Genomic DNA, 23,204 nt, shown 5'->3' on the forward strand with positions numbered 1-23,204 from the left:
CCTGATGTCTCTGGGGCCTTTTCCGTGTCTCTTCAGTGTCACTACCCAACACTGTGGGCCGGGCAAGTGACTGCACAGCCTGGGAGGACGGCAGTAAGTGGAAGTGCAGCAGGCCCTCCCCTCCTGCTTCCTCCTGCTCCAGAGGGTCAGGCTGGATGGAGCGAGAGCCGTTTGAAACAAGCCGGGCAGGGAGAAAGCAGATGGGCTCACCCAGCTGTCCCAGCAATACGTGCAGCACGGGCACACACGGCCGCACTGCTGTGGCCCTTCGTCAGGGAAACCACAGGGCAGGAAGAGCCAGCATGTCACACAAGTGTTTTTAATCAAAGCCTTTCACGAGTCCACTAACCACAGGATGAGTGACTCCCATCCCCGCCCTTAACACCATTCTAGCCCTGGCCGGTGTGGCTGTCGGTGGGAGCGCTGTCCTGTGCACTGAAGGGTCACGGATTTGATTCCGTCAGGGCACAGTGGATTCGATCCCTGGTTGGGGTACGTACAGGAAGCTACTAATCGATGTTTCTCTCTCTCCCTTCCTTTCTCTCCAAAATCAATTAAACAAACACACAAACAATGCTATTCTAAAATGGCATCTGGGATTTGCTTCAGAACAATCCGAGTGGGGCGGTAGGAATACAGAGAAAACGAGATAGGCCATGTGTTAGTACAACTGTTAAGATGGGTGATGAGTATGTGAATATCATTCAATGTTATGTACAACTGGTATTTTTCATAATTAAAAAAATAGTATCTTACAAAAAAAGCAATTCTACAGGTTAATATAAAGTTTACTGGGAAATGCCAAATCAACAAGCACTGTACAGACAAGGTGACCTGGCAGTCTCCATGCGCCAAGCCTGCACCATTTTCCTCAGCGACACCTTAAGTCCTTTCTAAAGAGCTCATGGCCCCAGCTGTTGAGTAGTTTTTCTAAATGGTCAGTAAATTACAACAAACCCTGCCCTCACCCCGTGGAACTGACCTCCAGAAAAATTGAGATTCGCTTGTCCCGTCTGTCATCTAAATCACCTTTTCTACTTGTAGGATGCAAGAAGCACGCAGACAGGAAGCTGGCTTTCTTTGCAGACTTGCCCTGCCACATTATTGCTGACAAATTGTACAGTTTTATTAGCTAAAATGCCAACACACACCCAGGTGGGTGCTGTGCCCTGGACATTCTCTGCGGCCTTTCCCCCATCACCATGTCTCAGAGCCTGGGGCTGAATGCAAACACTCTGGAGATGTGTGTAGAAGCACGGGGAAGGCCACGGCATGTTACTAAAAGGCAAGTCCCACTGCCAGTCTGGGCAGCATTCTCTCCCAGAGCAGAAGGCTGTGAGTCCCGACTGTCAGGGACTCTTGTCACCCCATCAATGAGTTCTCCGCTCTAACTGGCCACCGGGGCCATTGTCTTCTGACACAGCCTGGCCAGGAGCCCTGCCATCTGCAGAAGAGAGTTCACACCTTCGGCTATCTTCATATGAGTGTATCCAATTTCCTGAAAAACAAATAAAATTTATATCTGGTTAGTAAGTGAGGGATAGATTTATTTTTTTTAAAATCTGTACTAATGGTTTACTCAAAATTGATGCAATGAATTCTAACTCCAACTAGAAAATGAACTCTAAGTTGTCATGTATTATGTTTAACTAAAGTTCAATTTATTTCCTAAAAGGATATTGGTATTTTTTTGTAAGATACTGTTAAGAAAATAAAAAAGGCGATATTAAAATATTTATATAACACATACCTGAATATACATAAAGAACACTCAAAACTAAGTAATGAGCCCTAGCTGGTTTGGCTCAGTGGATAGAACATCAGCACACAGACTGAAGGGTCCTGGGTTCGATTCTGGTCAAGGGCACGTACCTTAGTCACAGAAGGCAACCAATCGATGTGTATCTCTCACATCAATGTTTCTCTGTCTCTCCCTCTCCCTTCCACTCTAAAAATCAATGGAAAAATATCGTTGGGTGAGGATAAAAAAAACAAACAAAACTTAGCAATGAGAAAACAAATCCAATTAAAAACGGGAGATTTGAACAGATACTTCATCAACGATTGGGGATGGCAAATAAGCACATGAAAAAGTGCTTGACATCATTAGCCACTGGGAAATGCAAATGAAAGCCTCTACAAGCCTATGGCAGTGACTAAAAATCCAACTGAGCATTCCAAGTGCTGGCTGGGATGTGGATCAGCTGAAATGCTCATCACTGTTGACAGGATGCAACATGCTACAGCCACTCTGGAAAAGTTTGGCAGTTTCTTATCAAATTAAACTTAGGCTTACCATTCGACCAAGCAACCGCACCTCCATACAATGGGATACTACTCAGCAATAAAAAGGAAGGGCCCACGGACCCTCACAGCAAACATATGAATAAATACAAAATACATTCAGCTAAGTGAAAAGGCCAGGCTCAAAAGACTATGTTTCTGCTTGATTCCATCTGTATCATATTCTGGAAAATTCTGTCCCCCAAAGAGAAAGCAGATCAGTGGTTTCCAGGTGACAGAGGAAAGGGACACGTAAAGTTGGGGGATTAGAGTTGTGTTTACACGACTGAATGATTTTGTTCACAGAATGCACCTAAGAGGCTGAATTTTCCTCTATGTAAATCATACCTCAATTAATCTGATCTTAAAGATGAATAAACACACAAATCTCTAACGAGAGTCATTGTAAGGAACAGTAGGTCACTGACTGGTAGAATGGGCTTAAACAAACTCCCAGCCCCAGGACAAGGAGCCGCCCGCCTCCGTCAGAGCTGGGGACACTTTCTGAGCATCTTTCTGATGCCAGGCCTGTAAGTGAAACAAAGAGAACCACAGCATGGCCGGAATCCTTGAGGAGAGGCATGGCTATACACTTACTGACCTTAATAAACTCCAGTTTCAAGTATTCTGCCATTTGGAAGGTTTTACACACTCGAAAAATGTTGCCAATGATGTCTTCTGGTGAGTAGCCAAGATGCCACAGGTGAGCGAGAATCTATACAAAAGAGAACATGCTGAGGCTGCTGAACTCCATACATGACAAGGATACTCGGGAAACGAGGTTAAAGCCACACAAGTCTCAGGCTGGTCACACTGCTCATCCTAGAAAACCCAAGCGATTCTGAGAATCAGCTGAGCACCATGGAGCTGGTGGGCCACGCCCTACATATCACGTGGGGATAATCTGATTTTTCCAGCACAGATAATATTGCAGATTTTTTAAATGTATTGCAATGTCTACTACTGTCCCCGAGCCTCTTAAGCACTTTGACAGCCATCCCAGTATACCCTAGAGCAAAAGCAGGAGAACCCTGTCAGGGTGGGGAATGTCCAGCCTGCAGGCCGTTTAAGGCCCACGAAATCATTTGGTCTGGCCCTGCCACGGCAGTAGGGGTGAGCTAATTGTTTGAACAGATATAGCAGGCTACTTTTTAAGTTGATAATTCTGTATGGCCCGTGAATGATGCTATAAATACCCAAATGGACCTCGGCAGAACAAAGGTTCCCCACCCCTGTGGTGTCTGCTGTGCTTTCCCTAGCTACAGGGTCCTACCCACGCCCTGCAAGAGCAGCCCCAACATCCTGACCAGGGCAGGGATTGGAGCAGTGGTCTCGGCCTCCTGCCTTCTCACCACCCCCACTCCACACTACCTGGACTGCAGGGTCTGGAACCACTTGTTTTTGCCTTTGCTTCGGCACCTGGGGTAAATTCAGGGGTTCAGGGGGCAGGGAAGCTCTGTGTGCCTAAATCTGAAGGCTTCCTTCAGGCCCACTCGGTGACCCAATCCGGTACCTGGGTCTCTGCCTCAGTCTCCCTGCCTTGCACTCATTTCACATTAGTTCTAACCCTGCCCTAAACTCAGTCAACTTCCAGCCTGATTTAGTGGGAGCAGGGAAACTGGCTGTGATCAGTCCAATGGCCTCAGATCACACCACTGCCACTCATGTGATTTCAGGGTCACGTGAACCACACGGTGCCCACTGGAACCTGCTCACAGACTCTACAATCAGGCCCAAACCCCCTGGGTTCTCCTCTCCTGGCTGACTGGGGACTGCTGGGTCCAGGATGCTCACTCCCATGATCCTTGGGAGGATGGAGGGAAAACCTCCCCTAACAGAGAAAGACGGCGTCACTGCAAAGTAAGGAGTTAGGCTGGTCTTCCCTCATGTTAGGTGAGCAAATTCCTGATGCAGAGAATGTAACTATAGTACAAAGACATGATTTTGAATTCCAGGTCTCCTACTTTTAAACAGTTGATACAGAGAACGGAATTTAGCCTGTCATGGTTTTCTCATCTGTAGGGTGTACCAACTCCTAGCATCATTGTAAGAATTCAGGGGAGGGATGCACGTAAGCCCCCAGCACAGGGAACTCCCTCAGCCTGCTCAGGAAGAGGAAGGTCCCTCTGGACTCAGGGGAGGCGGAAGAAGCAGACCTTGTAGGCTTCGTCGATATTGGCATTCACACAGTGCTGGATCATCTCCTTCACCAGCAGCGGGTGCGGCTCGTCGCAGACCTGACCAAACCGAAAGGACGGTGAGTCAGCGCTGAGGGACCATCTGCGGAGGACCCTGACACACCAGCTTCTGCGCGATGTAACCAACCTCTGAAACTTTTTTCTCTCATTGAATTCTCCAGCAACAGAACCAGGTTGAGGAAAGCCCTTCGCCATGAAACAAGTCACCAAATAAAAAGAATATGATGTCGACTTACTGTAGTGAGGAAGGCTTCTGACACCAATTCTGCTACCAATTTCTCCAACAGAAGATGAATTAACAAGGGCCACTGAAGAATCTCCACTCAGGGGCAGCATTAAAGCCACTATAAGTCACATCTCAGAGCCCTGGGGTGACCACTTGCCCAGAACCACTTAGAACTCACTAAGACTTGGGAGGTCTCCTGGGCCGGTCTCCCACTGGAATCGCACTGTCTTTCCCGGGACAGGGTCCCAGCCTCTCGTGACCCGAGCAGCCGCCTGCTGAGCCGGTGCAGCTCTCCCTGAGCCCAGAGGCTGCCCCTGCCACTCCCTCCACTGGCCTTGGAGTCCACCCTCTAGCGCAGGCCAACATTAAATCTAAACGACAGCCTTTGATATCTCCAGGCAGTGCCTACCCCTGCCCTTGGCCTTCTCTTCCCAGGTCAATGAACTCCCTCAGGATCCTGGTTTGCAGCCCTCGATGCTTTGCTCCAGGAGGAAATGAGACCTTAACTGTCACAACAGGTGACCAAGCAAGTTCCCCCCAGGGCCCTTGAAAATACCTCACTGCCCAGGTTGAGGCAGAGGCTTTTAGCACAGCTCTCTTTACCCACAATCCAGCCCTACCCAATTTCACCCCCATAAGAGGGGGAAATCAGACTGGGCTGTTGGATGTGGCCATCAGTTTTCAGAAGAATTCCCCGGAAGAAAATCCTGTCATGTGGGAACGAGAATCTTTTGGCTTGACCTTGAGGAGCTCCGATACCCACACCGGGACAGGAAGTGCGGAGGGGAAGTCTCCGGTGGGAGCCAGGCCCGCAGAGGGGGAAGCGCTGGGCTCCCTCCTGGCCCCCAGCGGCTGGATGGTCTCGGACAGGCTGCCTGGGCCTGTTTCCTCGGCCACAAAATGCTGACGAGAGCGCTTGTGCAGGGGTGCTGTGCAGACCAGAGCACCCGGAAAGCACCAGCCTGAGGCAGCAGTGGCAGCACTGGCATGGATCGCACCCTGAGAGAATCCCAAAGTCCCTCCGACTCTCCAGTGAGGGAGTCAGGGGGACACACGGGAGGCAGAGCAAGCTCCCCGGCTCCGAGGGTGAGCCCCAGCGGCAGCACCATGTCCATCCCCTTCCTTCCAGCACCTCCCGCCTCCACTCCACTGGCCCCACAGATAGATACAGTTTCTGTAGACTGTGATGCCCCAGCCAGCTTTTGTACCTTGAACACATTCTCACTGTTAATGAAGCCGAATCCTGAGAAAGTAGACTGCAAGTTGTTCAATGCCTGTTGAGGAGCAAAAACAACCGGGGTGATTTTGTGTCTCGGCCCTTCCCCACCTCTTTAGCTGAGCACCCTCCTTGCAAGCCTGCTCTCAATCAGCCCAAGGCCCCATCAGTTGGGTCAACACTCCCCACTCCGGCTCTGCACAGCCATCACTTCCTTCTTCCCCCTAAAATAAGGGCATGGCAAGCCCAGGAGGTCCATGCCTCCGGGCAGCGACCGCACACACCTGCCGCATGTCTCCCTGGGCGGTGAAGATAATGGCTTCAAGACCATCGTCGGTGTAGGGCACATTCTCCTTCTCGATCACGTTCATTAACCTGGTGAGGACCTGGGCATCGGTCAGCTTTGTGTAGCGGAGGACTGCGCAGCGGGACTGAATGGGCTCTGAATGAGACAGGAAGAGAGTGAGGCTCCCGGCCAAGGATGGCATCGCCCTGCTGGTTCTGTAGTTACTCGGAAGCAGCTGCACAACCTGCACAGCCCAGCCACGCCGGCACCACTCTCTACCCAGCAGGCGCTCACCAGTGACTCGGTATTAGGACTAAATTTCAAAATATTAACCAATAAGCAACAAGAGAGGCCTAAGCCAGCACTGCCTGGGATGTCCGTGGCTGGCCACGGCTTCCAGAAGGGAAAGACCCTTTAACAGAGACACCCACATGCCACAGCCCGCAGTGAGCCAGTGCTGGCCCAGGTGGCCCCCAAATCACTGTGTGTGCTGGGTGGGTCATGGCTTGCTGTTGGGGAGCCCCTCCCCTATCCAAGCATGAGCTCCCAAGGGCAGGGACAGAGCCTCACACAGATCTGTAGCCTCCACTGTGCCTCGTGCAGAGTAGATGATATGTGCACATCTATCAAGTGGATGAGACTTCAAAGAGCAGCTTTCCTAAGAGTTAGTCCACCTCAACTTATCTCAGCGATTTTCAACCTGTTTCATTTCATGGCACACATAAACTAATACTAAAGTTCTGCGGCACACCAAAAATATATTTTTTTGCTGATCTGACCAAAAAAAAGGTATAATTCTGCTTCATTTACACCGGATGGTTACTGTTGTGTTGGCTGTCGTCACTTTTAAAAATATGTTTTTATTGATTTTTCAGAGAGAGAGAGGAAGGGAGAGGTAGAGAGACAGAAACATCAATGAGAGAGGAACACTGATCAGCAGCCTTCTGCACGCCCCCCCACCGGGGGATCGAGCCTGCAATCCGGACATACGCCCTGAACAGAAATCTAACCAGCAACCTCTTGGTGCATGGGTCGACACCCAACCACTGAGCCACAGCAGCTGGGCTGTCATTTTTTTATTTGACAATCGAGGGAAAGAGGTCAGTGTCCCTGACTAACTAGGTAGTGCATGTTTTAAAAAGTCTTACACACCAGATGAAAATTGCTGACTCATCTGAAAGCAGGAAGCCTCACAATGAGCCTTATTAGCATATTTATCAGCACAGACAAGAGAAAGATCAATTAGGAACAGGAATACATATTTTAAGGCAATTAATATTCTAACTTCAATAGAAGTTTCCTCTAGTCAATTTTATCTTTTGAGACACTCCAAAAGCTGAATTCATAGAATTTAAATACACGTCAGAACAAGGCAGCGTGGCCCTCCTCAATGGACACCTATCTCTTAGCGCGCGGCCCCAGGAGTCACAGTGAGACCGGGCTATTAAGTTTCACAAGTTAGCGCTGCAGCAATTTGGTCACAAACCATTTCCTCTAACGCTGAGAAATAAATTCCTTTAGAGATCTCTTTTGTTTGCGATATCTCTTTAAAAATTAAAGTTAATCCAAATGCTGTATGTATCACAAAAATTACTTTCATAAAAAGCAAAGGCCAGAGCTGCCTCCACCAACACATGCAGTTTCAGATCACACAGCCCTGAGCAAAATGCACCGGGGGAGGCCTCTAAACCTAACAGTGCCCCCGCCCTCATAGATTCCCACTGCTAAGGAGACAAGCGCCATGCACACCCCTCAGTCAAAACTTTCTGCAGTTTTCTCCATCACACCACTGATGTCTTGAAGGTAGAGAATGTTTCTCATTAAACTTTGTATGCCCTGCATTAGTGGTACCCGCCACCTGAGACCAGAGTAAATGCTTATTGAGTGAAGAGCTGAATAAATTAATAAACAAATAATGACTATCCTGATAGGGTAAAAGGACATAAAGGATTCCTGGTAACACAAAGAGCCCACCAACTTTGTGGGGGCATCATGATTGATAACCAGTTTGTTTGCAACAGTGCACAATGGCCCCGGGGGAGGGGGGGCCTGTAGGGGAGCAAAGAGAAGGGAGAGTCAGATGGCTGAGCTCACACAGGATGGGGTTAGCAGGGCGGATGTGAGGCAAGGACAGCGGGACAAAAGAGCTGTGAGAAATGGTGAGAGACAGAGAAAGCTGGACTGTGCCTGAAGTCTGCATCAGAACGGGAAGGATGTGAGCCCTGACTGGCTGTGGGTACGTACAGGGGTGCAGGTTCGATCCCCAGCCCCCAGTCTGAACAAGTGTGAGAGGCAACCAAATGATGTGTCTCTCACACTGATATCCCCTCCCCTCCCCCCTCTCTCTCTTTCTCCATACTCCTCCGTTCCATTCTCTCAAAAAAAAAAATCAATGGGAAAAATATCCTGGGGTGAGGATTAACAAAACAATAAGAAAAAGAGAAGGATGTGAAACCAACAGGAATTTGAGATGCTGAAAGGGGGAGAGGGGATAAAACTGTGAGGAAACAAATTGATGGAGGGGGGACTGGAAGAACACATGCCAGGTCAGAGAGAAGACTAACATGTAAGGTTTCACAGGTGAAGCAATTCCTGGCAATAACCAAGTCCGGTGTGCAGACGCAGTGCATGTGCAGTGCTCAGGCCCACAGAAAGTGCAGGAACATGTCTGGAGAGCGGCAGTGACTATGACACTGTGCACAGGATATCAAAATGTCACGTGTGCTTGTGATGGTGCAAGAGGCAGAAAGATGTGGGTTGCCAATCTCAGCTCCTCCACCTGCTTTGTGACCTTGGGCAAATTACTAAACCTCTCTGAGCTCCAGTTTTCTCATCTCTAATGTGGAGCTGATAATACCTCTGCAAACAGTTATATAAGAGTAAATGAAAAAGTTGATTACATGGCATAGTGCTTGGCTCACGTCAGGCAATCACAAAGCCCCTACTCTTCTGTTGCTAAAGAGCCAAAGGAGGACCATGTAGACCGCAGACACCCAGAGCCGACCCTCACCTATGATTTTATCTGAAGCATTGCAAGCAAGAGCAAAGCGAGTTGTTTTGGAGTAGATTTCCATGGTTCTCCTCAAGGCTTGCTGGGCTCCATCAGTCATGCTGAGAAGAAAAATATAAGAGTGCAGTTGGCAACTGTGACCAGAGGCCCTTGGGACACAGATCTCTCCCTAGAGACTGGGAACCCTGACCTCCTCACTGGGCATGCTCAGCCTCTCCTCATGAGCCTGTTTGGGTCTTCCACAGGCAGGTGCACGTGGGCATGGAGCAGAGGCTCTGCGGCCAGGCTGCCTGGCCCACCTGAAGCTCTTTCATCTGCTAGTTTTGGGACCACAGGTACATTATCTGAGCCTCAGTGTCATCACCTATAAGGAGATAATGATACTGTCTACGTCAAAGGGTTGTTGATGACAATTAAATGAGATAATAACATGTAGAGTATCTGGGATAATGTAATGCTTACATATAAGTGCTCAATAAATGTTGGCTATTATTGCTATAATGTTACAGTAAAATAAGTTAAGGTGTAGTGAACTATGTACTATAACATGGCAATTACAATGTCCCGAGCAAGACTATAATAATGTGGAGCACTGCTTTTTATATTAAAAGGAAAAAACAGGATACAAAAATTACCTATATTATGATCTCAACTATGTAAAAATATATAGTGTAGAAAAAGAAAATAAAGCAAGATATTAACAATATTTTCTAAATTTTCTTCAAAGAATATGAGTTACTTTTTTAAAAACGTCATTTAAAACTTTTAATTTAGACCGGTAATGGCTAACATTGTGAATGTACTAAATGTCACCGAATTACACACTAAAATGGTAAGTTTTATGTTATGTGTATTTCACAACAATAAAAAAAAACATTTAAATTATTCATCATGTAAGTGATGCTGGAACAAACATATTAGCTGACTGTCTTAGACAAATGTTTGTAAGTTAATTAAGATGACTTTAGGCCTCAGGCTCCTATTAAATTGCTTTTGAAGATAAGCAAATAGACCACAAAAGTGCAAAGGCAAAGCTTTTTCTCTGGATTTAATAAAGCCAGATAAGAGACTTAGAGATCAAGGTCAAATGTCTGGCAAAGCACTCCACCTGTCTGCTTCATCCAGGATGATGATCTTATGTCGTCCTTTGGGAAGGGTGACTTTCTGCTGGGCGAACATTTTGATTTTGTTTCTCACAACATCAATGCCCCTGAAACAACAAGCCAGAAGTTAACTGTCACCTTCTGAGACAAAATCCATTACCTTCATGGGAACTTTAACCCTCAGACATCATCATGGACCCAATTTTAGTTTTTAAGTTTCCTTTTTGAACAATTCTATTTTCAAGAATTGAAATTTCATTACTTTTATTCCTTTTTGGAGGTTTTCAGAACAAAGAAAAAATTTACTATTTATAATGAGATTCATTTTATCTTGTATTAACCATATGGGTCCACTGAATTATTTTACAATCTCAGATATATTTTAAAGTCTTAGTGTTCTTATTCTTCCTGTATCTTAAAACTGTTCGGTATTTCATCATCCTAGTAATTATTTCATCATTACTCATCAATTATTCCCAACTATGTTAAAAATAACTAAAATAATAAGAAAATGAAAGAATGATGGAATTGCCTAAAAGAATAAAGCAATAGTGAAAGAAAAATACTATTACTATTGTCTCATACTTCATTTTTTGGTGTGTTCTTGAGGTACTGTATTGTCTTTCTAGAAGGCATAAGAGAAGTTCAGATACTCTGTCTTTGCTATCTTTTTTAAAGCTTTCCCTGACCACAACTAAAAAAACATCCAACTTTTCATTTTCCATGCACAATGTCAAAGAAAAAAATTGACAGGAAGATGTTTCATAATTATTAGACAAATCAGAAAATGACTGCAGAGAAGCGAATAGACTCTAGGCCAGCCGTGGGCAAACTACAACCCGCGGGCCGGATCCGGCCCGTTTGAAAGGAATAAAACTAAAAAAAAAAAAAAGACCGTACCCTTTTATGTAATGATGTTTACTTTGAATTTATATTAGTTCACACAAACACTCCATCCATGCTTTTGTTCCGGCCCTCCGGTCCAGTTTAAGAACCCACTGTGGCCCTCGAGTCAAAAAGTTTGCCCACCCCTGCTCTAGACTCTAATGATGGTGAAATTGATCACATAAGCAACATCTCAGACCATGTTTCCTCAGATGCCAAAATCATAGGTGCGTTTTCTCAAACTTAAGAATCAAGGCGTGTGCTCACTTTGGCAACACATATGTGAAAACTGGATGACACAGAGAAGACTAGCATGGCTCCTACACAAGGATGACATGCAAATCTGTGAAATGCTCTATATTTTAAGAATCAGTAAGTCATGGGGATGTGATGTACAGCATAGGGAATCCTATATAATAATAGACAAACATGGTAATTGACCATACCTTCGCTATGCATCCCATTGGCTAATCAGCATGATATGCAAATTAACCACCAACAAAGATGGTGGCTAATTTGCATACAGCAGGCAGGGCAGGACAGCGCAAGCCACCAGCGTGCCGCCATCCAGGGCAGGCCTGGCCCCGCCTTGCCACCGGGGATCTGATCGGCGGGTTCCCCGGCAGCAAGGCAGGCCAGACCCAGAAGCCCCAGAAGCCAAGACAGATTATGAGGGTGAATCAAAAATAAAACCCACTTTAAATATAAAGACACATACAGATTAAAAGTAAATGATTTAAGCTCAGCCTGTTTTGTTCAGTGGATAGAGCATTATCCCGTGGACTGAAGGGTCCCAGGTTCGATTCCAGTCAAGGGCATGTACTTCAGTTGCTGGCTTGATCCCCAGTCCCTATCAGAGCATGTGCAGGAGGCAACCAATCAATGTGTCTCTCCCTTTCCCTTCACTCTCTCTAAAATTCAATGGAAAAATATCCTTGGGTGAAGATTAACAAAAACAAAGTAAATGGATTAAGTAACATTAAAGAGATTATAAGAAAAATATATTCCAAATTTTGTTAGTTGTATAATGGTTATGTTTAAATTATTAACACCTAAGAAATTGGATGAAGGGTACATATAATATGCTGTAGTATTTCATAGTTTTTTTTTACATGTATGAGATTATGAAAAATCTCCTAATTGCTTCTAGCATAATTTATTAAATTGTGCTAAAATTTACAAGGGTTCAATTAAAAAATATCTTAATTCTAAATGATATAATAGAAAATATATAATAGTGCAGTTATAAGCACTTATCTGAAAATAAAAATTTAAAGAAGTGAATTTAAAGAAGGGATTAGCCAAAGAAAATATATGCACAACCCATGGACACAGACAACAGTATAGTGGTGGCCAGAGAGAAGTGGGGGGCAAGAGCTGGGTAGAGGGGGCAAAAGGGGGGAAATAGGGACATCCTATATAATAATAATAAAAGGCTAATATGCACATTGACTGAACGACAGAATGACTGGTTGCTATGATGTGCACTGACCAACAGGGGGCAGATGCTCAATGCAGGAGCTGCCCCCTGGTGGTCAGTGCACTTCCATATGGGAAGTGCCACTCAGCCAGAAGCTGGCTCATGGCTGGCCAGTGCAGTTGTGGTGGCAGGAGCCTCTCCCACCTCCGTGGCAGCACTAAGAATGTCCAACTAACGGTTTAGGCCCGATCCCTTGGGGGCCTAAGCCTTTAGTCGGACATCCCCCGAGGGCTCCCTGGCTGCCAGAAGGATGTCTGACTGCAAGCTTAGGCCTGATCCCATGGGAAGTGGGCCTAAGTCAACAGGTGGACATCCCCCAAGGGGTCCTGGACTGTGAATGGGCGCAGGCTGGGCTGAGGGACACCCCCCCGCCCCCGAGTGCACAAATTATTGTGCACTGGGCCTCTAGTATAGTCAATAATACTGTACAGGGTCAGATGGTGACTAGACTTACCATGGAGATCACTCCATTAGGTGTATAAATTTTAAATAAGGACAAACACTAAATATATTTTCATCTGGCTAGTCACTCAACAGGAAGGACTTCATTCCCCAATATCCTATGATACGAATTTGGACCTTCTGTTTTGATAAAAGAACATATGACAGCACTCTTTCATCTTTTATGTTTGTATACCAACATTTACAGGGTACAGTGTGTAAGTGATCAAAAGCTGAAGGCTGGTTTGTATACAAAGGTGATATAGAAATGCAAAAAAGTCATTGTATTGATCACTCAAATAGGTTTTTATAAACCTAAAATTAAAAATATCTTGCAATTATGGGCTATTCTTTCTTCAACAAAATTATGAGTCACTAAAGTTTTAAAAAATAATGAGTTTGATGATGTAAGTGTAAGAAGAGGTAGTAAGAATCAGCATTGAGAAAATAGATTGATTACAGGCTCATTCATGACAGCTGAAGAGCCGTTAGTTGCATCCCAAGAACATTGCCTGTTTCAAGTCTACATAGATCTTCAAAATTAGGACAATATTAAAGAGCTGAGATCTGCATCCTCAAGGAATAACCAAAGATAGACTTTGCAGACTTTTTATTTAACAAGTTCTCATTTCATAATCCTCTATTTCATGTCTGAAAAGTAAACAAGCACTTCACACCATTAGGATGGCTACTAACAACAACAAACCAAAAAATGTGTCGGCGAGCATGTGGAGAAATTGGAACCCTGAACACTGTTGGTGGGAATGTAAAAGGGTGCAGCTACTATGAAAAACAGCATGGAGGTCCCCCCAAAATTAAACACAGAATTACCAAGTATAATCTAGCAATTCTAAGTATATATCCAAAAGAATTAAAAGCAGGGTCTTAAAGAGATATTTATACACCCATGTCATAGCAGCATTTTCATAATTCACAAATGTCCCGAAGATGAAAGAAGCCCAAGCATCCCTCAGCGGATGAAGGAATAAGCAAACCGTGGTGGTCTGTCCTTACAAAGGGATATCATTCAGGCTTAAAAAGGAAAGAGTCTGGCAGATGCTAGAGTTTGGCTCCTTGGGTGAATCGTGAGGACATATGCTAAGTGAAATAAGCCAGCCACAGAAAGACAAATACTGTATGAAACCACTTAGATGAGGCATCTACAATACAATCAAGTTCATAGATACAGAAAGTAGAATGGTGGTTGCCAGGGGCAGAGGGAGGGGGATGGTACAGAGTTTTAGTTCTGGAAGACAAAAAAGTTCTGGAGATCATCGGCTACACAACAATGTGAATATATTTAACCCTACTGAACTGTGCACTTAAAAATGAGTAAGCTGGCCCTGGCCTGTCGCTCAATTGGTTGGAGCGTCACCCCATACAACAAATGGCTGCGGATTGATTCCCATTCAGGGCACACACCTAGGTTGCGGGTTCAATCCCCAATCAGGGCGCATATGAGAGGCAACCAATCGATGTTTCTCTCTCACAGCGATGTTTTTTTCTCTCTCTCTCTCTCTAAAAAATCAATGAAAATATGGGGGAGGATTAAAAATAAAATGAGCAAGATGGTAAATTTTATATTGTGTATTTTACCACAAATAAAAATAATATTTAAAATTTCCATTAACAAAGTTAAGCCATCAAGTCTAGTGCCTATGATGCCACCTTGATGAGCCAGCAATTCCCATTCTATTTCACTGGGAAGGATTAAAGGAAAACATATAGCTGGCTAGGCAAGCTCCACATACAACACAGAATGGAAAAAAGGCCATTTCTATAACAATTCACAATGCAAAACACTTGCTGCCCTTCAGTCCTAACTCCCAGACGTACCTGTCATTTGAGGCATTGAGTTCCAAAACAGCATCCTTGAGAGCTGGGCCCAGAAGGGCTCGTGCCAAACACAGGATGCTTGTAGTTTTGCCAGTTCCTGGGGGGCCCTAGGAATGAGATCTCCAATGAGTGCTCGAGCCAGCAGAATGAACTTACCATAGCTCCTGATGGACGTTCACCACTTTTCACACTCACCTCCCCCTCGAGCCCTCCACCCCAACCCACAAGCCTCCTGACCAATTTTGGGGAAATGTTTTCCTTTGCAGAGGGCAATGTCAGGGCTCTGCTGGTAACTGGCCTCTCTGAGGAGGAGCTCTGTGCACAAGAAAGCACTCAAGAGGGAAGTGAAAATGAGACTTCAAGACATCACCAGGGCCAGGACTGAGTACTCACAGCAATGATAATATTGGGCACATTCCCTTCTCGAGCAAAGACCTGAAAGAAGAAATGTTCATTAAAAAGTTCATTAACCTATAAACCATAAGAAGCCAAGCCTCCCCAGCCACATAGGCCTGTGTAGTAAACATGGCTACAAAAATCTCCAAATGGATGCCCCATGGAACACTCGCCTCAGCACATTCTAAACCGAATTCGTCATTTCCCCCTACAAACCTGAGGCCCCACCCACATTTCCCCTTCCATGGACTGTCAATGCCATCAACACTACCACCCAAGCCAGGAACCTGGAGGTCACTGTCACCGTTAACAGGGCCTTCCTCCTCACCCCACACAGCACCTTAATTACAAAGATTCAGTCATTCCTAGTCTCTCTGCCGCTCATCACCCCAACCCATTTCCCACGGTAACCACAGCTAATTTTCTCACACACACATTTAATGAAAACATTTTTATCTGATTGAAACCCTTGTATGACTCTTTACTGCTCTCATCATGAAGCCCAAACTCTTTTTCTTTCCTATTTATTTACTTATTTATTTTTATTGAATTTATTGGGCTGACATTGATTAACAAAATTATATAGGTTTCAGGTGTTCAATTCTAAAATACTTCACCTGTATACTATTCTGTTCATCACCCCGAGTCACCATTCATCCCCTATGCTCTCTCCTACCTCCTCCTCCCCTCCTTCCCCTCTGGTAATTACCATGCTGTCGTCTGTGTCTATGTTTTGGTTTTGTCTGTTTGTTTGCTTAATCCTTTCACATTTATAATTTCATTCATATGTGGAATCTCATGGACAAAATAAACCAAGAAACGAAATAGAAACAGACCCACAGACAGAGAACAAACTGACAGCTGTCAGAGAGGAGGTGCGTTGTGGGGCTGGGAGGAAAAAGGTGAAGGGAGCTGGGGATTTTCTGATGTAAATTAAGGCGTGACTAGGCTGGCTTCATAAGGCCCAAACTCTCAAACATGGCTCATGAGGCCCTACCCAATCTGGATCCTGCCCACCTCATGGGCTCATTTCTCACACACCCCAATACATCTACAGCCCTGCTATTAGGAGCTCATGGACCAGAAGCATCAGCATCCCCTGGGAGTGTGTTAGAAATGCAGAATCTGGCCTCACCTCCAGAACTACTGCCCCAGAATCTGCATTTTAACAAAAGCCCCAGGCAATACACATGCCCATTAATGTCTGGAAAGCACTACTCCAATCAGATGGCATCCCACCCAAGAACAAGCTAAGCTTTCTCACCTCAGGGCCTTTGCACATGCTATTCCTGCTACCTCTTCTCTCTCACTCCTCCCCTCCAAGTCTGGCTAACTCCCACTCAAACTTTGGTCTCACTTCTTCCACTTGAGAATAAAGATATTGTGAGGGTTAACTCTTCCCATGTGCTCCCTCAGCACCCTGTCCTCCTCTAGCAGAGTGCTTAGCACATGGCCTGCTGACTTGAATGCTACTCCACTAGACTAAAAATCTTACTCGGGCAGGAATAATATCTATTTATATCAATAGTTCCTAACACTGCACCATAGCTGTCCCAGAAAACATACTCAAATATTTGTAAAATGAATGCATTCGTAAAATAAATAAATACCTTGTTAGCTATTATAGTGTAAGCACAGATTACTACAGAGATTGTCTTTGTCATGACTCAATTAGTTGGGCTTCTAGATTCTGCCTAAAGATGGCTTGGAATTCAAAGCTTGCTTTACTGCTAAACATTTCTGCCTGCCCATTTTGAAGCCAGCTGCCTTGTCACTTAGTCCCTCTAGGCAGAGGTTGGCAAACTATGGTGGGAGGGGCATGAGGGGAGTGGAGGTAATCTAGCTTGAGGCCTGTTTTTGTGATGCCCCTAGCTAAGAATGGCTTTCACATTTTTAAAGGATTGTTGAAAAAATAAACAGAGTATTTGTCAAATATAGTTATACTAGTGGCCTGGTGCACAAATTCATGCACATTGAAAGTAAATTAATTAGAAGAAATATTTTAATATCGCTATTTGTCCTTTCTCTATTATAATAGAAGTGTCAACCAAATTCACGATGACAGATCAAAACACACACATGCGATTGGTGCCAGCGAGAGCTTTATATATGTAAATAAACTTGCTTAATTAGACCTGCTTTCTGATTTAGCTAAACTTTTTCCATTCCAGTGAAGCACACCAACTTCTCTTTCAGGTAATTGTCAGCAATACAGCAGTAAATATCAACATGAAGCACATTATTATTGTAGATCACACAGGGAGAACAAAGGGTAAAATATTTAACTGCAGCAGTGTTTGACTATATTCTGCACAGTGAGAAAACCTTAAGTGACTTTCAAGGTCCACCATTTCTTACTTCTTTTCAGTAGGGTCAAGTTTCTAAGCTTTCTAAATCTCCGTTTCCCGGCTAATGAAAAGGAAATAGGACTCTACTGAGTCTCCTATCTACCTACTACAGGACTTCTGTGAGGATCAAATGAGATGAGGCACGGGAAAACGCTTCACAGACATTTGGTTAAAGTGTGAAATGTTCGCACCCGGCTATGAAGCATGTCATGTTCCTGGGCTGAAGAAACTCCAAGGAGGCTAGTTGCTAGGGAGAGGAAGCCGGGCGTTGCTCCATGACATCGTTACCACAGCAACCGTTTCTGGGCTGGGCTGGGCTGGGCTATGGGCCGCATTTTGTGCCATGGGGTCTCGGCAGCATTGGCTGCAATTTGGTGGGCTGTCGCTCCAGGGTGTTTTGAAAATAAACTATGAATGTTTCCTGTATAATATATGAATGTTTCTGATAAGAAATTCTAAATAGTTAAGAGTACCTGTTGAAAAGATACCAAATAATGGTTTAACTGGACAACCTTAAAATTAGCATAGAGAACAATCCTACGTTATATTTTAGTTATTCAACAAGACTGAGAGATTATATAGTCAGATTATAACATTCTTGTCTACTTTATTCTGTCTGGTTACAAATTTTTTTTTTTTTTTAATATATTTTTTATTGATTTTTTACAGAGAGGAAGGGAGAGAGATAGAGAGTTAGAAACATCGATGAGAGAGAAACATCGATCAGCTGCCTCCTGCACATCTCCTACTGGGGATATGCCCGCAACCCAGGTACATGCCCTTGACCGGAATTGAACCTGGGACCTTTCAGTCCGCAGGCCGACGCTCTATCCACTGAGCCAAACCGGTTTCGGCTACAAATTTTTTTTTAATTTCAATAAAAACATGCATCTTAAATGGGAAAAACAAAACAAAAACAAAAAATGGTCCATGGTGCCGTTTCTCTGTAAATGGCCAGTATGTGTCACGGCAGCTCCTGCGTTGAGCGTCTGCCCCATGGTGGTCAGTGAGTGTCATAGCAACCAGTTGGACACAGCATATTAGTCTTTTACACTATACTAGAGGCCCGGTGCACAAAAATTTGTGCACTCGGAGGGGAGGGGGGGGTCCCTCAGCCTGGCCTGTGCCCTCTCGCAGTCTGGGACCCCTCGGGAGATAACGCCCTGCTGGCTTAGTCCTGCTCCCGGGTGGCAGAGGGCAGGCCTAATCCCTAGGTGCAGCCCCTGGTCGGGCTCAGAGCAGGGCCTTTTGGGGAGTTGGGGCGCCGCCCCCGGTCATGCACAGAGCAGGGCGGATCAGGAGGTTGCGATGCCACCCTCAGTCACGCTCAGGGTAGGGCCGATTGGGGGGTTGGGGCACCGCCCCCTGTCACACTCAAGGCAGGGTCGATGGGGAGGTTGTGGCGCCACACCCTGTCACACACAGAGCAGGGCCGATCAGGGGGTTGGGGAGCTCCTCCCTGTCACGCACAGAGCAGGGCGGATCAGGGGGTTGGGGCGCCGCCCTCTATCACCCACAGAGCAGGGCTGATCAGGGGGTTGGGGCGCCGCCACTGTCACACTCAGGGCAGGGCAGATGGGGAGGTTATGGCTCTACCCCATCACACACAGAGCAGGGCCCGTGGGGTGGGGGGGTTGGGGCGCCACCCTCTATCACCCACAGAGCAGGGCCGATCAGGGGGTTGGGGTGCCGCCACTCTCACACTCAGGGCAGGGCCGATGGGGAGGTTATGGCTCTACCCCGTCACACAGAGTAGGGCCCCTGGGGTGGGGGGGTTGGGGCGCTGCACCCTGTCACACACAGAGCCGCAGGGCGATCAGGGGGTTGGGGAGCTCCCCCCTATCAGGCACAGAGCAGGGCCGATCAGGGGGTTGGGGCACTTTCCCGTCAGGAACAGAGCAGGGCCGATAGGGAGGTTGTGGCCCCGCCTCCTGTCACACACAGAGCCACAGGGCGATCAGGGGGTTTGGGCACTGCCCCCTGTCATGCTGATCCCAGTGCCGGGAGGCCTCGCGGCTCCGCTGATCCCAGTGCTGGGAGGCATATTACCCTTTTACTATATAGAATAGAGGCCTGGTGCATGGGTGGGGGCTGGCTGGTTTGCCCTGAAGGGTGTCCTAGATCAGGGTGGGGGTCCCCACTGGGGTGTGTGGCCAGTCTGGGTGAGGGGCTGAGGGCTGTTTTCAGGCTGGGACTGAAGCTCCCAACCGCTCCTTTTTTCTTTTTTATTCGGGGCCAGCTTTAGCCTGGCTCCAGCTCTGAGGCCTCAGCTGCTGAAAATAGGTATCTGGTTTGTTTAGGTTCTATAATCGAAACTCTGTATCAACTCCAGCTCTGAGATCCTGGGCTCGCTGAAAGCAGGTTTCTGGGGTTTTGTTTAGCTTCTATATTTGTTACAATGTTCAAACTGCAGGCTCAGAGGCCGGCAAGGCAGGCGGGGAACATTGGAGTCCTCCGTCACTGAAGCAAGCAAGCCTCATGTTCAGTTTAAGCTGCCTGGCTGCCGGCCACCATCTTGGCTGGCAGTTAATTTGCATATCACCCTGATTAGCCAATGGGAAGGGTAGCGGTCGTACGCCAATTACCATCTTTCTCTTTTATTAGATAGGATAATATCGATATTTGCAAAAAGCCTATGGTATCTATTAAATTGCCTTTACAGAAAGTTTGCCAACCTTGCCCTTGTCTGATAATGCCTTTTCAATAAGCCAGCCCTTCAAACATCTGAAGTTACCCACCACCTATAGGCATCCCCAAACTGAATGTCTCCTACTCCCTCAACGCTTCTGGATCCGTGGCTTACCCCCATCCCCCACCTTGGCTGTCTTGCTCCAAATGCCGTGAGCTTTATCAAGGCACAATAATGTGGTATAAGTTCATATATATATATATAAATTAAAAAAAAAAAAACACCCACCTCCAGCCGGCTCACAGTGTCTTCATTCCCAACTACTTCATTCAACTTCACTGGTCTATATTTCTCAACCCTGTTTTTAAGAAAATGCATAAAGATGTTGACATAGCTATTTTCATGCTACACAAAAGGAAGCACTAAAGAGCAGCAATCCTCAGCTTTGTCAGGTGATATACATTAAAAAAAATACATCAATTGGCGGCAGGTTTTAAATTTAAGGGGTGCCCAAGTGCCATTTCAAAAGTTAAGTGCATGAGAATTACACACCAGAAGCTCCAAACCCACCACAGCACAGAAATACCTGTTGTTGCTGGAGAAGGGCCAGAGCGGGCCATCTGGACCAATGTGATCCTGTGCAGCAACAGTCTGGCCGTCACAACAGAGATCCAGCACACACAGCACTGACATCATTTTCTTTTCTTTTTAAAAACACTTCACGAATTTGCGTGTCACCCTTGTGCATGGGCCATGCTAATCTTCTCTGTATCGTTCCAATTTTTAGTATATGTGCTGCCGAAGCGAGCACAGTACTGACATCATTTGATCTGACAGATATGGATGTAACTGAGCCTCCTCATGCCTTCCCTGGCAGTTTCTACAGACTTGACAAGCCGCACAGCAGGGCTGGCTAGACAGAAACCACAGGCCTATCTTGTGACCCTATTAGGCTATGTGGAGTGGACAGGCTAGTGGCCTAGTCAGACCAATACTTCTCTCTTGATTTTTAGAGAGAAAGGGAGAGGGACAGAGATAGAAACATAGATGAGAAACATCATTGATTGGCTGCCTCCTGCACGCCCCCACCTCCCTTCCCAGGGGCGGGGGGGAATTGAGCTTGCAAACTGGGTATATACCATGACTGGGAATTGAACCAGTGATCTCTTGGTTCAATCACTGAGCCACACTGGCGGGGCAATGCTTCTCTTTTAAATAAATAAGCAAACTATGCTACAGAGAAAATGACTTTCTTCGGTGAGAATATAAGTGGAAGATATACAATGATTTAACCATCAGGACTTCCTGAGTCCTTTACAACACTCCCTGATTATGCAGGTACTAGTTGTGCTCCAGAAACAGCTGCATGCAAAGAAGCTTGTTTGTCACATACTACAGTAAACAGATAGTTCCCCTCCAAGACCAGCAGATAAAGCATGCTTGTTCCTGTTCATTTATTCTTCAGACTCAGTCCCTTCCAGGTGCCAAGCACTGTGAAAGGAGGTAGAGATCTCAAGGGGAGGAAAGCAGAAGATACAGAGATAAGCAAGACATGGTGATTGCTCTGAAGGGCTTTCCAAATGGCAGGGAGATAAGAGCTTAGCAAGTCCCACTACCGTGCTAGACTTGTTATAGAAACCAAGGGCTGCGAAGCTGAGGGAATCACCACCTGGGACTGTTAGGAGCTGAAATTTGTGCTGGACTGTGAAAAAGGCAAAGATGCTCTTCTTTCAGGGCCTTCATAGCTGCTCCATCTACCTGCAAGGTTTCTCTAGTCACAGGGCTTCCTCCCTGAGTTCAGGTCTTTGCTCAAATGCCATCTCATCAGAGGCCTGCCCCGAACACCACAGCTATTTACTCCACAGCACCTGCTTTTTTACTTTGTCTTTCTCTATCAAATGTAAGCTCCCTGAGAGCCGTTTGTTTTGTATACTCAAGTATCCTAGGTATGTAGTGTTGTGCATGAAAAATATAATGCCAGCCACATGGGTAATTTTAAACTTCCTGGTAGTCACATTACGAAAGGCAAAACAGATGAAGTTAATTTTACTAATATTATTTATGAACCTAATATATTAAAAAATGTTGTCATTCTCAACATGTAGCAACGTAAAAATTACTAATGAGTTCTTCTTAATACTAAGTCCTCAAAAGCCAGGCGTATATTGTGCACTTATAGGCCATCTCAATTCTGACTAGCTTCATTTCCAGGGCTCAACAGACTCATGCGGCTAGTGGCTGGGGGGCTGCACAGCGCAGCTGTACATATTCCAATACATTATACTGCATCCACTTAGGTATCTGCTCTCATCGAGAAGAGGGGCGGGCCTGGCCAGTGCCTGGGCTGGCTGAGCTCTTCCTGTGCACAGAAAAGGTTGCCGGTCCATGGAGTCGGGCACCTACAGAAAGCAACCAACCGACCAACCAACCGAAGTTTCTCTCTCCCCTCCTCTCCCTAAGCAATGTTCTGACCGACACTGCGTTTCCAGGGGGCAGACCGGCCACCCTCGACCCCGGGTGGGCTAAGCGACCCGTGTCCCTCGCCCTCTTCAAATAATCTCCCGGTCACCACACCCTGGAGCCCCCAGCTCCGCTCCAGGCCCCCGATCTTCCGCCCCTGGGTTCCCCCGGGCACGACCCGCCGCTCGCCCACCGACGCTACCAGAGCACCCCTCATTTACGGCCTGGGCCCTCACCACGGCAGCTCGTAGTGGCCGGCGCTGCCGGGGGCCTTGCTGGGGGCCGGGGCAGAGTCCTGGGCCCCGTGCTCGGCCGCCCCACTGCAGCTCTCCTCCACCTCCATGTTCCCGCCGCCTCTTCCCGCCGCCCGAGGCCCCGCCCCATGATGCCATCACGCAAGCCCCGCC

The 23,204-nt window shown here is 46.4% G+C and overlaps 1 protein-coding gene, 1 non-coding gene and 1 pseudogene across 5 annotated transcripts; 1 reads left to right on the plus strand and 2 right to left on the minus strand.

The window, feature by feature from the left end:
* Positions 1-305: 305 nt before the first annotated feature.
* RFC2 (replication factor C subunit 2) lies at positions 306-23,204 on the minus strand. 4 transcript variants are annotated; one of them, XM_036309142.1, is made up of 11 exons: positions 23,034-23,189; positions 20,626-20,695; positions 15,358-15,399; positions 14,965-15,071; positions 10,328-10,429; positions 9,220-9,320; positions 6,208-6,365; positions 5,916-5,981; positions 4,440-4,520; positions 2,885-2,998; positions 306-1,498 (listed from the first exon to the last, which is right to left on the minus strand). In XM_036309142.1, the coding sequence occupies exons 1-11, from the start codon at positions 23,138-23,140 to the stop codon at positions 1,388-1,390; spliced, it is 1,059 nt and encodes a 352-aa protein (XP_036165035.1). In that variant the 5' UTR covers positions 23,141-23,189; the 3' UTR covers positions 306-1,387. The 4 variants fall into 4 exon arrangements, with proteins under 4 accessions (XP_036165035.1, XP_036165034.1, XP_036165032.1 ...); XM_036309141.1 differs by lacking the exon at positions 23,034-23,189 and adding an exon at positions 20,924-22,905; XM_036309139.1 differs by lacking the exon at positions 20,626-20,695 and having other exon boundaries at positions 23,034-23,204.
* On the plus strand, positions 11,467-11,572 carry LOC118657144. Its single transcript, XR_004967881.1, has one exon. It is a non-coding gene; the product is annotated as a U6 spliceosomal RNA (small nuclear RNA).
* Positions 21,048-21,148, minus strand: LOC118657135 (annotated as a pseudogene).

The sequence above is a fragment of the Myotis myotis genome, unplaced genomic scaffold (assembly GCF_014108235.1).
Source record: "Myotis myotis isolate mMyoMyo1 unplaced genomic scaffold, mMyoMyo1.p scaffold_m19_p_5, whole genome shotgun sequence".
In the NCBI taxonomy this organism is placed as follows: Eukaryota; Metazoa; Chordata; class Mammalia; order Chiroptera; family Vespertilionidae; genus Myotis; species Myotis myotis.